Below are 17,177 nucleotides of genomic sequence, written 5' to 3'. Positions count from 1 at the left end.
CTAGAGAAAGTTCTGCATAATCATAACACAGCCATGACATTTAGTTTTGGATCCGCATCAGTGTAAGTTGGATTGGTTAGTGGTGCCAAATGTCAAAACCCACCACTGCGTGCAGGAGCAATGGCATTCAGCACCCCCACATGTTTTGCGTGCACGAGGAAGAATAAATGTTCAAAGGAGAGCAAAAATAAAAACCCGGGCTCCATGTGCCCATCACAGGATAAAGGAGAAACATGATGGTGTGGATCACCCTGGCATCCCATGCTCCGCTGCCCTTCCAGAAGCAGGCAGGTGGCCATGAGCACAAGAGCCCCTGGTGCAATTTCCACTTCTCTGAAGTCCTCTGAAAATGACAACAAGCAGCACAAGCCTCGGCCTCAAGCCTCCAGCAAACACCCTGGCATACAACATGGGGAACCAACAGGAATCAGCCAAACACTGACCCGTATGTGCTCCAAGCACATCCCAGCTTTAAACTCCACATGACCACAGACATCAAGAGAAATATTTTGCTTCCAGCCCAAAGCCATCACACCACTTGTGGTACCAGTATATGCATTTCCCATTAAAACTAGTCCTGATGCTTACCAGGCAGAGCAAGGCTGTGAGAGGCTCTCTTTGCAAGCAATAGCAAGCTGGCTGGTTTGGGGAGCTGAGTTACAGCACAGCCAGGACAAACAGATCAGATTCCAGCAGATTTCCCAAGGCCTTGGGTTGGCTGGGTGTTGTGAAATGGCAGCACAGGCTACTCAGGGAGGTGGTGGAGTTACTGTCCCTGGAAGTGTTCGAGAACCATGGAGATGTGGCACTGAGGGACATGGTCAGTGGGCATGGTGAGGATGAGCTGGGGCTGGACTTGGTGATCTCACAGGTCTTTTCCAACCTTTATGATTTCCAACCTTAACAAGAGAGCTTGAGTTAAGCGAGGCCTTTAAAAACCAGCTGGTACAACTCTCTTGCAAAGAACAGGGACACCTACAGCTCTACCAGGTGCTCAGAGCCCTGTGCAGCCTGACCTTGAATGTCTCCAGGGACAGGGCATCTACCATCTCTCAAGGAAACCTGCTCCAGTGCCTCACTACTCTTATTAAAAAACACTTTTTCCTTATATCCAATCTAAATCTCTCCTCTGTTAGTTTGACACCATTTCCCCTTACCCTACCACAGCAGACCCTGCTAAAGAGTCTGTGTCCTTTCTTACAGCCCCCATTTAGATACTGAAAGGCCACTCTCAGCACTCCCCACAGCCTCTCTTCTCCAAGCCGAACAGCCCCAGCTCTCAGCCTGTCCTCACAGTGAGGTGTTCCACCCCTGGGATCATTTCTCTGGCCCTCCTCTGGATGCGCTCCAACAGATCCACGTCTCTCCTGTACTGAGGACTCTACCTCTGGACACAGTGCTCCAGGTGAGCTCTCACAGCACAGAGCAGAGGGGAAGGATCCCCTCCCTTACCCTTTTGATGCAGCCCAGGACATGGTTGGCTTTCAGGACGCGCCGTTGGCTCACATCCATGATTCTATGCAGGGGCAGGTGGTAAAGGCTCAGCCCTGGATACGTCCTCAGCCATGGGACAGCACAACACCAAAAACCACAGCACTGCAACATCTCACAGACATCCTTGGGTCCAGCCTGCACTGAGTTGAATGCAATGCAACGCAGCCTCCTCCGGTGGCAACGTGGCTGCAAGTGCGGAGCCCACATCTGCAGAGTTGCATCATCTCAGCATCACCCGAGGCTCGGGGTGGGGAAAAAGTCATCTAAACTTAGAAAACTCCCGGCTGGCGGGGAGGCAAAGCCGAGGAAGGAGCGCGGGCTCGGCAGGAGGAGGAGGAGCGGGGGCATGGCGCTGCATGGGGAGCGCGGCTGCGGATGTCGGGATCATGGGCGGAGGCCGCTTAGGAGCCAAGCAGGGTTGTGCGAACAAAAGCTGCAGCCCTAAATCTGGACCTTTCAGGGCGCGCTGGGATTTTCAATTTCCTTCCTTGTTCTTGCCCTGAGAGGAGCAGCTCGAGGAGTGGGGGGAGGAGGAAAACCGGAGCTTAAAAAAATGTTCATGCTCAGAGACCGGTCAGCTCAGCGTAAACACGCCGATAATGTTGCTTCAAGCAGGTCCCTCGTGTGCACTAAGCACGGGAAGAATGCAAGAGGTTTTTCACCACATGCACTTAACCCTTTTCGCTAATTCTTTCAGCGTCGCAGCCGCTTTCCCCCTCCTCAACGAGGAATAAGAAGGAAGGATTTCTCCGGCCACCAACTGCTCCAACCCATCACAGCCGGGGCTTCACTCCAGCCACAGACCCTGTGGATTTTGAGGCCCCCAAGTGTGGGCGGCAGCAGCTGGGATGCCAGTGACCATCTGTCTGCTGGTGTCCATCTGTCCATGCTGCCATGGGGACAGATGCCCTGGGGCTGGGCTCAGGCTGCGCTCCCGGGGCTGCACAACCACCAAGGATGATAAGGGCTGGGTTTGCTTCTTACCCTTTCTAATAACTCTGTGCTCATGATTCCAGAGCCTCAGGCTCAGAGCTACCATGAGAAAAGCAAAAACCTCAGCAATTCCTTTTAAAAGCAGTGCCCTGCAGCCCGGAGTGAGGGTACTTGGAAATAAAGAGCACTCACAAACCAAGGGCCGCTTCCAAAGGCCAAGGACAAAGCCCACACCATGACAGGATGCTGTCCTGCTTACCCAGGACTTTCCAGCCACACCATTTGGTGTTCCAAACAGTGCTCCAAACTGTGCCACCACCACCTAGGTCCCAGCTCCAGCCCAGGAACCTGCACCTCCTGCTCTTCCACTTGGATAATCTGGGCTTAACACACAGGTCTCTGGGACCCACACTGGTGGACATCACCAACCCACAGTTGGAGCAGCACCCTGAGCCTCTCCCTAGTCATCAGCTGTGGCTTCCATACTACTTTTGGCAACTGAATTTTAAAAAGTCCTGTTTTACAGTCAAGCCTTTGGAAAACACTTTCAAATACAAATCTAGTTCTAACAAGTTCCCCATACCCACACAGAAACTCCAGCAAAACCCCCTGGAGCCAGAAGCACTAGCTGGCAGACACCTCATTCCCTCTTTAAATCCTCCAGGCTGCTCCCTGACAGCAATGCACCAGGAAAAGTCACCCACACAGCACTCCTTGCTCCTCTTTCCAGGGATTTAAGGTCCCCCTGGAGTGTTCCAGAGCAAAGCCAGTAGTGTGGGCAGAGCCGTATGCGACCTGATGTCGCTGCAGCATTTGCTCCCATCCGAGGACAGTGCTGCTGGAGACCGTCAGACGGCACAGAGAGGAAGTCTGCTGGCAGGGCTCCACCGCAGCGCAGTTGCTAGGTCACTGGAACAATAAAAAGGCAAGAAAAAACATCCTGGCTGCAAAAAGAAAAAAAAAATTGGGAAAAAAAAAAGGAAAAAAAAGAAAAAAAATAGTTACGGCAGCTCCGTGAGTGTGCACAGCGTTGGTGAGGGGAGGTGGAATGAGAGTTGGGAGTGCAGGACAAGGCTGCTGCTGGCTTTTATGGGCTCACAAGTTCGCTTATAAGACAGCTCTTCCTCACATAAATAAGGAATTAATGGAACCATGGAGTTTGCCTGCAGGGTTTGCGATCGTTATGAATCTCACCCAGGCCTGGCAAGGACAATAGTTCAGGGGAAGGTGGCCCTGCTGCTGGTGAGGCCAGATTAATTACCCATCGAATGCTAACGAGGACACACAGCCTTCCAGCAGCACCCAGGTCCCAGCAGCTGCCCCACATGTGTCCATGGCCCATTGGGGCAGAGGGGCTGCTCCGAGGTGGGGTGAGAGCAGCCCATGCATTGCGGAACTCCACTTTGCTTTCTGAGCCTTGCACTTCGTTCAGGGCCAGGAGGGAGCATTAGCTCATTCTGCCTGACCTCATGTGTAACAGAAGTCACCGAACGCAGCATATTTACTCCCAGCATAAGCTCAGTGCCTTGGATTTGACTTAAGCAGAACTTGCAAGGAAGAAGAACCAAACACTGGTATTGGTTGTTGGGCTGGCCTGGATGCCAGTGGGGCAGCACAGTTTGGGATGGAATGGGAGTAGGAGCCATGTGAGCCCTTCTACCAGCACATGGGCTGTGCCCATAGTGGGGGAGAGAGCAGCAGCCACAGACCTTGGTTTAAACCAGAGCCAGAGCAGTGACACAAGTGGACTGGACAGCATGGAACAGGGATTTGGTGCCACATTAGGGCTTAAATAGGATTGTGCTGCGTTTTGGGGTTTTTTTTTTGGAGGGGTTTTCTAAGCAGCATCGCTGCTTAGAGGGGAGGAGGGGAGGAACATGTTCACTCATTGCATAAGAATGGGTTGGGAGCACACAGCCAACCTGGGAGCTGACCAGACTGGAGCGGGGGGAAGGTCCCCAGGCCACCGAGCTGGGAACTCCAGGCCAGGCCTTTGCCCACCATGGCTGCACACCCATTGAGACCCATGGATTCCCTGGTTTGGGGTCTGTGTAGCAGCCAAGCCCTGTAGGTGATGAAAGCTGGTTTGCCCACGACCCCAGCACGGGGCTGCAAAGCAAGACCTGTGGGGCTGCCCCTACCCACCCCCTCTGAAAACACCTTCACTGTGACTCTGTGCCCCCGATCAAGTTTCCCTCCTAAGAAATGTCCCTTTCAAAGGGCTTTTATCTGCAGGGCTGGCTGCTGCTTTCACCCTGTAGTCCCATTCTGCATCTGCTGAAAGAGCCGATAACGTCCCCGAAAGAATTAACATTAGTCCTGTAACCGAACCCAAATCCAACAATGATGAATGTTCTTTCCTTTGAGCTCTCCCAGGCCTGTACCAGGGGTGAGGAGCTCTCTAAGGATGCCTTTGTGAGCCACAGCCACCGAAACCCCACTCCTCATCCCCCAGACACAGAGACAATTGTGCCCAGCTCCAGCCCTGAGATAAAGGATGAGTTACAAGAGCAGGACTGTGCTCCACAATCGCAGCCCTTGATCGCAGGGATAGCAAACCACGCTGTTTGTTTGCCAAGGTTTGCACTCCTGATCATACATTCGCATGACAGCACTTGGCATAGCTCAGAGCATTCCTCCCTTTTGTGTTACCTCCTAAACCACCTCCACTTGTCAGCTCGGGAGATCTCGCAGCTGTCCAGGGACAAACCTGGCCATCACTTGTATGTCTTTCTTCCCAGAAGCTTTAGCTACCAGCTGCTATGGTTTCCCTGATAAGAAAGTGTTCTCTTACCGATAACGGCACAGACACAGCCAAACCACTATTCAGAGATGCTGACAAACCCCTCCCCAAAGCAAATGTCTGAAAATGCAGTAGATAACCATCTTTGGGTGATCCTGCGAGGGGAGATGGCTTCAGCTCCCTTCCAAGCCCTGCCTTGTGCTTTTACAGAGCCAAAGCCCAAACCCTTCCAACACCCGAACTCCAACTTACAGGCACCCCAGAAGCACTGTTCTGCCCCCACCAGCCCTGCTGGGCTGCAGCAATGTGGCCACCACCACCCCAACCTCACACCATTCACCCCAGCCCCAGCACAGCATGATGTTTCACACCGTTCCTCGGGGCTTCAGAGATTTTCCACCAGAGGAAGGGTGTTACCAGCAGTGTCCTGACAGGCAGTGACGCGGGTGATTGTGCTGTGCAGCCCCCAAGTTCCTCCCATGGCTGCAGAGGCAGGGTGCTGTGAAAGCAAACACAGCAGCTAAATGAAGCCCTCCTTTGCGACCATGGGTCCATGAGAGGCTGCCCATGTACCCAAAATCCCTGTACAGAGTTTCCTCTGCAGTCTGGACATCCCAGAGAGAATCTGGTAGTGGTGGAAATGAAAATGATGCCCAAAGCATGCAGAAAAACACAGTGACAGATGTCCCAAAGGTGCATGTGCTGCCATGGGGATGTCACAGCAGCCACCCCACATCTTTGGGTAGGTGCAGAGAAACACTGCTCAGCCCCTCCCTGCTAAATCAGCTTTGAGTCAAAAAGGGCATTTCCCTACTGCCCTCACAGACATAAGCTCCTTTCTCCCTCTCAAATGACAGCCCCAGGGGCTAGCTGGGCCTTTTGGGACAGAAAGCCAAACCTTCTGCAGCTATCAGTGCAGATTTTGGCAACCGTGCAGCATCGCCCACAGCTGAGGTGCTGACAGCAGTGGGGGAGATGCTCACAGCACCAGCTACAAAACCAGCTACCAAAGGACTCAGCATCAGGACAGAGCAGGAGACCCTTCCTGCATGAAGGACAGACAATGTCAAATGCCTTCATCCAGAGCCACAGCAGAACTGGATGTGGACACCAGCACCACAGGAGATGGGTTGGCTTGTGCACTTGGTTCACCAAATAAAAGATATTTCTATTCCTTGTGAATTTTATATGGGTTCATCATCTCTTTCTCTCTGCCTAAACACTGACAGCCCTAAAAACAAACCATCTTCTGCTTCATTTTCACGAGTGGAATTCTGAACCCAGTCATCTCCATCAGCAAAACCCTGCAGGTGTTTCACCTTGCTCCAGCTGCCACTTCCTCAGAATGGGCTCACCATGCACAGCACCTAGAAAAAGTGAACAGCAGGGAAGGGATGGGACCCAGCATCCTAACACCTGCATTACGGACCTCACCACTCTGCCCCCAGCACAGGTCCTTATTGTAAGCAGAACTGGTTCTTATCCTGCTTTCTCTTGAATATCCCGCTTTGACAGCAGCACTTCTACAACACAGGCAACGGCTCCACGGACAGCCTGAAGGAGCTGAAGTTTACAGAGCTTCCTTTACTCGAGGGAACTGCATTTTTCTAAGATTATATTATAACTTGGGCTGGCCGCTCAGTAATGCAACATCATTTCCCTTTTGGGTGGGAAAGTTCTCTCCTTGTCCTCTGATTCGAATGATTTCAGCCTGAAAGGATGAATGCGAGTTCTCTGCATAATCAAAGAGCCATCAGCCACAGCAAGATGCTATGGTACAGCACAGGGGCATTAAAAATGCATGGCTGCTTCTGCATACACATTGGCAAAGAGGGCAAAAGGGAAGGGTGGGCAGATGCAACAAACCCACCCTCATAGGATCATTAAAGTGGGAAATGATTTCTAGGATCCCCAGTCCAACCACTGACTCGTGCCCACTGACCATGTGTCACACTGCCACATCACAGTTCTTGAACACCTCCAGGGATGGTGACTCCACCACCACCATAGGCAGCCTGTGCCACTGCATCACCACTCTTCCAGAGAAGAAGTGTTTTCTAACATCCAACCTGAACCTCCCCTGGTGCAACTTGAGGCCACCACCTCTCATCCTATGGCTGTTACTTGAGAGAAGAGGTCAACCCCCACTTTGCCACAATCTCCTTTCAGGGAGCTGTGGAGAGCCATAATGTCTCCCCTGAGCCTCCACTTCACCAGCCTGAAGAACCCCACTTTCTACTGATGGTCACCCATAGACTTCATTCCCTCCCTGAGCCTCTGCTTGTAGCCCTCTTGCATCTGCTCTGGATGAACATCCCAGCAAATCAACCTCTAATATTTATGGAAACAGCAAATTACAATGCAAATGTTGCAAAACTGCTCAGAGAACTAAAAATTTGAATTTGTAATCAGGTCTGTTTCCACTGGAAATTGGATTCTGCCTTTTATGCTCAGCTGATCAGGAAAAAGAAAAGCACATTGTGTGACCTACATCTTCAATGGGATGTAAATAACAGCCTGTGTTTGGGGTACTGGGGGCTCGTGACAAGCTTGCTCACCAGCTGCAGGCCATGGATTATCTATCGCACAGCATCAGGGGAATGAAACAAGCAACCTTTAAGTTTGCTTGGAGCAACTTCTGATCCCCTGGATCAATCTGCCCTTAAAGCTTCTTTGCATTCCAGCAACAGAGAGATACTGAGACAGGTGCCAGCATGTGGCCGTCCCTTCATCCCAAGGCCATTCCTTGATTCTGTGACCAGACTCATTGGATGGGGTTACAACCTGGGAGCTGAGTTGGGAAAGGTTTCTGATCCTAAAACTGGGATCCCTAACAGAAGAAGCAAGCCCATTGCACCAGAGGGCTGCGAGGATGGGGGGAACTTCATTCCTCTAAACCAAACCCTTCATCCCAAAACTGGCATCCTCTGGAGAGGGGGATGGCTGCACCATGGGCTGCAGCCATGCAAAATAACTACAGCAAACAGAACGATCCTAAAGCAGTGATTGCTGCTTGGGAAAAGCAGCATGTAAAAGGCTGCCCAAACACTGTGATCCTGGAAGATATGGAGCAGCTCTGGTTGCTGCTTGCTGCAGAAAAACTGAAAAATCCAGGCAAGTCCAGCACTCTCCCTTTCCTTTTCTATTTTCCTTCTTTTTTTGCGTGTGCATGCATGTGTACTTTTTAATTCACCCAACCTGAAGGAGCAATGCTGAGCCTACTCAGCCCCAGGGGCCTCTGAGCCTGCAGAATGATTGACGCACCCTCCCATAGCACCAGCATTGAAAGAAGCAGCATCCTGCACCTCTCTGCGTTGCTGTAACTACACAGAGCCACCCGATGTGCAATGGGAAGTCCAAGGCACTTCTAGAGGCAAAACACCACTTTGGTGTGAAGGAACATCCTTGTGAACACCCCATCCCAGGCAGTTCCTTCCCAGGTCATTCCTGACCTCATTTCCCAGCCTCATGGAGCCAAAAGGACTGGCGTCCTGCTGGGCACAGAAGGGTGTTATTTCCACATGTGAGATGGGAAGAACACACCTCTGTTTCTCTTGTTCCACAGGGACTGCATAAAGGGATCAGTGCCACCTCTGTCCTACTCTTCTTCACAAGGACTCCTCAGGGCAGTGGAAGAATTGGTGGGATTCAGACCATAATGGTCCCTTCTGTGCCTACAGCTTGGCCTGAGAGTGGCTCAGGAGATCCCATCCCCAGCAGTGACCCCCCAGTGGACAGCATGAACCTGTGTACAGCGACCCATGGCAGCTGTTGGCACGTGGCATCATTTGTTGTTCCATTTGCTGTTACCACTCCTCCTGGCTCAGGACTGATGCAAACCATGAGCCACCTGTAGCTGCAAACCTCACGCCTGCACTCTTTCCTGGCAGAGGGTTGGAGGGAGCTTTTCAGGCCCCAGCAAAGGTGACGCATTCCTCCGTCGGTTCTCAGGAGTCATTGAGGTCACAGGAAAAGACAGCAGATAGGAATCTGAAATGGAGTACTTTTTGCTATCCACCAAGAGATCTGCATGACTCTCACCAAACAGCAGCCGAGGACGTGAGCAGGTGGTTGCAGAGTCCATCTCCCTGAGCCTGGAGCAGGTGAACAGCACTGGCCTGGAAGGGGCCTCTGGAGCAATGTTGCTGAGTGGGACAGCCCGAGGTCCCCTTCTTTGCATCCTTGTGGTCCCCATGCTGCTCGCATCCCACTGGTACCACACACACTGGGGACAGTGTGATCCTACAGCATCACACTTTGGATGCATGAAGGTAACTCAAGCATTATAGTTTCACCACATTTCCTGAAGTTTAATAGCTTGAAAAAGAGCAAACTTAGCCACAAAGCATGGCGTTCTCTTCCCACCAGGGACTAAAAGCCGTGGTTCAGGCCAAAAGTTGAGCTCAGTTGTTCCCACCAGGCAGGTGTGCAGCAGCACATCCTCAGGCACCAGTCTCCCAGGGCTTTGCACTGTGCCTCCTTTGGCAAACAAGTAAACCCACTTATGGGGCGACAACCGAAGCGAGCTCTGCTTTTCCTGTGCAAAACGCAGCCTGCCCTCTGCTTGCCCGTGCTGGAAGCAGGCTCAGCATCACTGCCAAGCACCATTCAGTGACTGCTGCACGGAGCAGCGTGCCGGGCAGGGGGTGCAGCAGCAGGGAGGCTGCAAGGGCAGGCGGGCACCCACGCAGCCTTCGAGCCCACTCGCTCCCGGCAACGCGTTGACGCCTTCCCCCGCACGTTCCCTTAGCAAACCAGAACCACCCTTAAGAACACGGGGCCGGGCAGCTCGGGCAGCCCACGCGTGGAGCAAGACCCGACCCGCCGTCCCTCCCCGTGTCCCCACTCACCCGGGCGGTCGTGTCCCGTGGCGGGAGGCGAGCAGGGGCGGCCGAGGCGGCTGCGGGGCGGCTGCGGCGGCGGCGGCGGAGGAGGAGGAAGGCGCCGGGGGGGAGCGAGGGGCAGCGACCCGGCCGGCGGGGCCAGCCCGAGCCCCAGCAGCAGCAGCAGCAGCAGCAGGGCGCAGGCTGCCGGCATGGCGCTGGGGACGGGACGGGGAGCGGGGCGTGCTGCCGGGGCCGGAGGGAGCGGCTCACATGCCCGGAGCGGGGCGATGGGGAACGGAGGAGAACGGCAGAGGGCAGCTGCCCCGGGGAGGGGGCAGCCGCGGTCCGGCCTCAGCAGCGCGGGGTGCCCATGGCGGCGGGGGGGGGCCCGGCCAGCGGCAGCCTGCGGCCAAGTGCCGGCGCCCGAAAGTAAAAGGGCAGGCGGCCGAGGCTCCTCCTCGAGCCTGACATCACCCGGCGCGGCCCCGCACGGCTCGGCACGGCCCCCCCCGCCCGGCCCGGTCCCCCACACCCCCCCACCCTCGTTCCTCCGCACTATTTTTATCCGTCCCCTATTGTCGGCAGAGCCCCGCTCCCCGCTCGGGCAGCTCCGTGCCCGCTGCAGCAGAGGTTCGGGCTGCGCGGTGCCCCCGTTCGGAGGGGGGTGCACCACGGATCAGAGCGGACGGAATCCGACCGGGTTCGGGCAGCGCTGCTCCACCGGAAAGTTTCTTTCCGGCTGAGCGCGGTGAGCATTAAGTGGCCCCGAACTCCATTCCCACCGAGGCTGCGGCAAGTCCTTGCCAAAGGAGTACAAATCTTTTATTGGTTATAAAGAGGACCCGCTCTCCTTTAAATTCCAGCAGCAGTTTCTCGCGGCGGTCAATTTCCCAGGCTGGGCTGTACGGGAGGCAGAGGATTTCCCTTTATTGTTCTGAAATTCCCTTTCATAACTCCACGCTGTTGGCTATGCTGTGTGCAGTGCTGCTCTGTGCCGCTGCTGGCAGCCCCCAGCCCACAGTTCACTGCCGCCACGATCCCAAACTATCCTGTCCCTGTCTCCTCCACAGGATGCCCAGACGTCCTTTGCTTTCCCCCCCCTCAACTACTTCAGATTCAGGCTGAATTTCCACGAGCCACTTCCACCCAAGCAGAATCCAATGCCTCAAACCACAGCAACAAATGGCAATCCTCCAAACACAAGACAAAGACAAAGAATGCCAGTTCGGTCCATAGTCCCCAGCTCCCCTGTTCTCCCTTCCCCAGAAGCAGAAGCAAACAGCTCCGTGAGAAACCCAAACTCTCAAAGGCTTCTTTCCACCCAAAAGGTGGCACTGATGAGCCCACACAAGCATGCAAACTACACTGGCTTTTCCAGTTGTTGGTACCTAGAGATGGGGATATGTTGCCCCCTGCTATTCCAGGTTTCTCTGAAATGAACAAACAAATCACAACCAGCTGGGGACATCTGAGTGGCCCAGGAACTGCTGGCAATGAGCTGCATCGGACACAGAATCAGAGAACTAGTTGGAAGGGACATCTAAAGGCCATCTGGTCCAATCCTCCTGCAATGAGCAGCAACACCTACAGCTTCATCAGTGCTCAAAGTCCTCTCCAGCCTGACCTTGGATGTCTCCAGGGACAGAGCATCTACCACCTCTCCAGGCTGCATCAGCCTTTGTCAACGGACCCACCTATTTCCTATGGAATACATCACAAAAGAGCCCTAACCCAGAAAACAGAGAAACCAACACCCAGCCAAAGAATGCACTGCCATGAGTTAAAGCTTGTGTGAGAAGCTGAGAATATTCCGATACCTTGGGGGAAGATGCGGGGCAGGAGTTCAAACATTTGGAGATATCTTTTTATATGAAATAAATGGCTCCCCATTCCTATAAGTACTCCTCATCCTCTGAAGCTGTAAATCCAACAGGCAGGAAGTGCAGTATCAAGTGCTTTTCCAAAAAGCCTCAATAAATTCTTCCTACTGTTTTACCCAACAGGCAAAGCGAGAACAAACCCAGCAGCATGCAGACACAAAATAAACATTGCTGACCACACAGCCATGAAGAAAACAGGGCCAGACCAAATGCTTCCATGTCTCTGTGGCCACAGTGGATCCTACTAAAGACCCAGCATGGCAGACTCCTATTGGCCCTCCCAGGCAGGCAGCTAATGCCCCTTTTCCCAAAATTACCATTAAAAGCATCACACATCAGGAGGTGGCCATGAGGATGTTACATCCATCCTCTTGCCATTGCAGTCACCAACAGGACAAAAGCACCACAATGGGAGCCAATACCATCAAAGGAGTATTACCATCACAGCCAAATTGTCCCCTCACCATCGTGGCTTAATCACAAGCACCTGGGAACGAAACACCAATGGCTTTTTTGTACTCCCCAAATGCACTCCCTTCCCCACCAGATGGCCAATTTGCCAAGGCTTTGTGGCTGAAAAGGTAAAGTTACCACATTTTCCTGCCACGTTATTTCATTCCCGCCTTTGCCACTTCACTAAGGGATATCCCTGCACTGAAGAAGTCAACTCATGAGGAACCCCAGTATTCCTAAGCCCCAGCTCTAACATAACTACGTAAAGCATGATGGATGGTATATGCTGATCAACTGAATCCCACCATCACTCTATGCTAGGGGAGAAAAAACACCATTTGGTTTTGTTTTACTTTGCTTTCCACATCCCAGCCCAAGGGGCTGGAGGCACACAGCCCAATTTGCCAGGTTCTGCATTGTTTTGTCCTGAAATCACAGAAAAGCACAAGAGTTTTGACAGAAGAGGCACCTCCATAACTCCTCACCAGGATTGCGCTCGATGGTCACTCCCGGTCGGTTCTCCAGGAACCCTTCCCAGCCCCAGCACAGAACTCCTGCAGTTTGCTTGAAACATAGCCCAGATCTGTCCCAAGCTTGGAGCAGGCTCATAAACCTCAGACAAGTTTTCAGCTGATGATGAATTAAGGTACAAAGTGAATAGTTTCTACTCCTGGTATTTGTTATTAAAAGTCCCCAGTTTCTGAAGTGGACAGATAGTTCCTTACCCAGTAATTAATTACCTTCCCCATCTCTTCTCGATGCTGTAAACTATCCATTAATGGATCCCAATCATCCAAAAGGCACTTAGCACCTGAACATTTTTCTCTGCATTCTGGGGGTAGCAGTGCTCAACTGATTTCATCACACAGGGAACGTTTGCCCTGTGCTTCCCTTGGAAGCAGCTTGTTCCAGATACTTGACATTTGGAGGTCAGGATGGATGTGGGTCTTGTGATCTCCTTTCATCCCTTGCAGCAAAATGCACAGCAGGTTTATGCCACCAGGTCCAAAATGTTCCCTCCTGATTTCTGTCAGAAATAAACCCTGTATTTTGAGGGGAAAAGCAGTCAGACATTTTGATCCATCTGAAGCAACTCAGAACCTCTGACTCCTCTCTTTCAGAACCCTTCTCAGCCTGCTCTGAGAAGGAATATCAGTGAGCCCACTGCACACCAATTTTATATGGACTTCCCATACTTACTGTTCACTATATTTTTTCTCCTCCTGTTTATGGCAGTAATTGCCCATTCTAGAATTCACCAGGCAAAGGAAATAATTCTAAGAACCTCCTTTCCCCACTAATTTAGATGATAACCCTATGCTGGCCACTATGCTTCAGCACATCCTGTCCAGGTGCAGGTATAGTGCTGGCTGAAGTTGAGCCAGAACCAGAAGCACAGGGCTGAGAACATACTGCCTTACTGGACACAGAGAGTCCCTTGCCACATCCCAGGCACGGCATCATTATTTATTCCAGGTGTTCTGTTTGCTGCTTCTCCTGAATCACAGTTATCTGCAAGCGACCATCCCAAGCATGTGACGTTCTGGCCAACGTGCACAATGAAAACATCCAAGGGAACCCAAAGCTGACCGAGAGAGCTATGAAGAGAGGAAAGACGTAGAGGAATTTGGGTAAAGCTACAGATTGAAGGAGTTTGGTTCTCCCAGTGTAGAATCCCAATGGGACATTCAGACAGAACCAGAGTAATGGCAACAAGCAGCAAGGAGCTGTCACTTAATGCCCATATCACAACAAAACTTGATTTTTCCCCTGCCCATTCTCAACTCTATTTGTGTTGCACTGTTTTTGAGGCAGATGACTATAATTCCTGGACACTTATTAATGTTCTTGTGATCACAAACACAGCATGAGCATCTAGGCAAGACCACAAGGCAAATAATAAACTATTTATCCTTCAATGCCTTCTGTGTCTGTGCCTTTTGCAAATGAATCTGTCAAACCTACACGTAGCAACTTACAGCTGGAGGCTCAGGAAAAAAAAAAGGTTTTACATCTACGTATCTCATAAAAACAAATGTTTTCACACCCTCATTTCTTAAAAACAATTCCATGAACTCAAAGGAAGGTTGGTTATAAATGATAACAGAGCTCACACAGCTTAAAAGATAGAAGGATCTTTTCATTATGAAATTAACTGAGTTGCAACTTGTTCTGGACAGATAATGCTCAGAGCTAAGGCCCAAACCAACCTTCAGGATTCCTGAAGCAAGGCTTCCCTCCACCCTTGCAGTTAACAATGTCAAAGCCAACACCCCAGGAAAGATCAGCACAGCCCTTCTCAAGTACTAAGAAGAAAAGTTGCTCTACTTACAGCATACAACAGCAGCAATGAAACTGTGGACCAGAAAGCCCAGGCACAACATGATCTGAGACAACAGACACAGTAATCTTCCCAACAGTGCTGGCCAAAACTATGGTACCCAATGGGAGGAGCTGCTTGTCTCACTGAATCCCAGAATGGTTTGGGCTGGAAGGGACCTCAAAGCCCACCCAGTTTCGATGACCCTGCCTTTGTTATTTAGTTGTTCTCTTAATTTAGTGCTGTGAGACGTGTCCCGATGCTGATGTTTTTATTGCACAGGAGAAATAAATAATTTAATGCCTGAAGTGATCAGTGATTATAAGAAGGGAGAGGCAGTGATTCCTCCCCTCATTCCCCCCCTTTTACTTACGTGTATGCATGTATAAAGCTCAGTACAGGATGAGCTTTAAGCAGAATTACCAAAATAAGGTTAAATGTATCTTGTTAAGGCACTTCTGAATCATCTCTCCTTTTAGCCAAGAGATGTGCTATTTGGAGATAGCTGTGTTCTCAGGTCCTGGCTCTTGTTTCAGAAAGGATGTGGGAAGCCACTATGCAAAGCTTCTAAAGGCATCACATCACCGCTTCACAGTAGATTTCACCGTGCTGCACTGCTACATATAAAGGCACAGGTTCAATTCCAGTTATGAATATATTTCATAATCCTCTTGCGCTTGCCACTGACTCTGGCTTATCATCTAACACCTTAAAGTGCTAAGACTTTGGTCACTGAAATTCTGAGGTAGAAAACCCCTGCACAACAAGCAGGTTTCTTTTTTTTTTCCCTTTAGGATAAGATTTGAAACTTGGCCATGTTGTAGCTTGCATAAACAAACAAGCCTCGGGCATGTAAATAACTAATCACATCCTTTCCATACAAATTCAAGTATTTCACAAGGTATGTCAGCAGTGATTGGCACTCATCAGCCCTTTCTGAAATGACAGCTTGCTATTCTTTTTTCATCCTCCAACTTTACTGAAACTGATTCCTGAACTCTTCCCTGCTGATGAGGGAGGACTGGTGGTAGCGGTGCCTGGAGGCAAAGTCCTCATTCTCCTCGGTGAGCTGCCTGGTCTCCATGCCCACTGTTGCAAAGGCTGGGGTCACCACGATCTGCTCCTTCGGCGAAGGCCTTCTCCTGCAGGCAGAGAAGCAGAAGCACTCACATCACCCAGTGTCTGCCTTCAGCAGCCATGAAAACAGAAGAGACCAAAAATAGCACCAACAGGGGCAGGCAGGGCATACTGAGAAGGGTTACATCTCTCCTGCTGCCCTTCCAGCTAATCTGGAAACACTTTTCCTAGAAGGCACGCAGTGACTATACTCCCACCCCTTCTCCAGCAAATACTCAAAAAATATACATTTTCTTAGCAAATATACATTTCCTCTTTGGAATTGCTCCAGATGTTGGCTCTGCCACTTTTTACACTGTGCAGGAAAGGAAGGAGCACGACCCATCGCTAATGAAAAATACCTTTCTTATAGCTTCTGAAGCTTTCGTGTATGTTTCAATTACTTTGGGAACCACACAGGCCGGAAACTCTCTTCCTCTTTGAAATAAAAGGAGGAGACTTTCCTTCAGCCTTTTGTTGTCAGAGGCTAAGTTTAAGAAACTTTTACTACACACTTGCAAGTCACAACTGGAAGCGCTGACACCAATGACTTGGCCCTCTTCCATAGAATCATAGAATGGCTCGGGTTGGAAAGGACCTCAAAGGTCATCTCCAACCCCCTGCCATGGGCAGGGGTGTCAATCACTAAATCAGGCACTAGATCAGGTAGGGCCCCATCCAACCAGTTAGGATTTGGAAGTACCAAGGACACATGGTTGCTTCCAATACTCTTGCACTTAAATAGGATGACTTTTTTACCTCAAATTCATTGATATGCTTTGCTTGGATTTCAGGAAAACAAAGCTTAGGAGGAATGTGCAAGTGATTTCAATGCAATTTCTTGGAGCATAGCAGAGGTAGACTAACTTCTTTCTTCCAATCCCTGGCCACCTCCCTGGGAAGTCAGCCAGCCTCCCATGGGGACCATTTGATAACAGGCAAGAGGCAGGGCTGAGAAGCACCAAGGGATGACCAGGAGGAAAATGTGCTCCATCATCATAGCTGCACTGAGCTAAATGATAGGCAACGGATCCAGCTATACACTGAGGTGGAACAGGACAGCCAAGTGCCTGGAATACAATGCAGCAGGTTCTGACTCACTATGCAATGAGTAATTCTGACAGTGCTTCCAGCACAGTACCGTGCACCCTGTTCCCATTCTCACCTCCTCATTCCTGGCCTTGGCTCACATTACGAATGCAGCAGACACTGTGAAGGGGGAGAAACGGGCAACAACCCCTCTTTCTAAATGAGACACACAAAGCATACTGCATTCTCTCAGGACACCCTCACTCCTGTTCTGTGTGGTTTATCTGCCTTGGGCTCTTATCCTGCTAACAGAGAATTCTGCAGCTTTAGGACACTACTATGAGAGGTAGCAGTAGCTGTGTGAAGTAAGTTGTTCATGGGCA

General features: G+C 51.1%; 2 protein-coding genes across 5 annotated transcripts in view; both read right to left on the bottom strand.

The window, feature by feature from the left end:
* The window catches only part of HEG1 (heart development protein with EGF like domains 1), a 36,161-nt gene extending 25,698 nt beyond the window's left edge, over positions 1 to 10,463 (bottom strand). The window contains exon 1 of one of the 2 annotated variants that reach the window (XM_090143642.1): positions 10,021 to 10,463. In XM_090143642.1, coding sequence (XP_089999768.1) covers positions 10,021 to 10,207 — 187 coding nt within the window. In that variant the 5' untranslated portion in view covers positions 10,208 to 10,463. The remainder of the gene's footprint in view (positions 1 to 10,020) is intronic. The other variant, XM_031590662.2, reaches the window with a different exon arrangement.
* An 87-nt stretch (positions 10,464 to 10,550) lies between these two features.
* SLC12A8 (solute carrier family 12 member 8) overlaps positions 10,551 to 17,177 on the bottom strand; it is a 48,514-nt gene continuing 41,887 nt past the window's right edge. For all 3 annotated transcript variants that reach the window (XM_031590663.2, XM_090143640.1, XM_090143641.1), the window contains exon 14: positions 10,551 to 15,791. In XM_031590663.2, coding sequence (XP_031446523.2) covers positions 15,626 to 15,791 — 166 coding nt within the window. In that variant the 3' untranslated portion in view covers positions 10,551 to 15,625. The remainder of the gene's footprint in view (positions 15,792 to 17,177) is intronic.

Source organism: Phasianus colchicus, chromosome 7 (assembly GCF_987193195.1).
Source record: "Phasianus colchicus chromosome 7, bPhaCol1.hap1.1, whole genome shotgun sequence".
Classification (NCBI taxonomy): domain Eukaryota; kingdom Metazoa; phylum Chordata; class Aves; order Galliformes; family Phasianidae; genus Phasianus; species Phasianus colchicus.
Note: the sequence above shows the minus strand (reverse complement) of the source record. Positions and strands in the feature narration are given on the sequence as shown.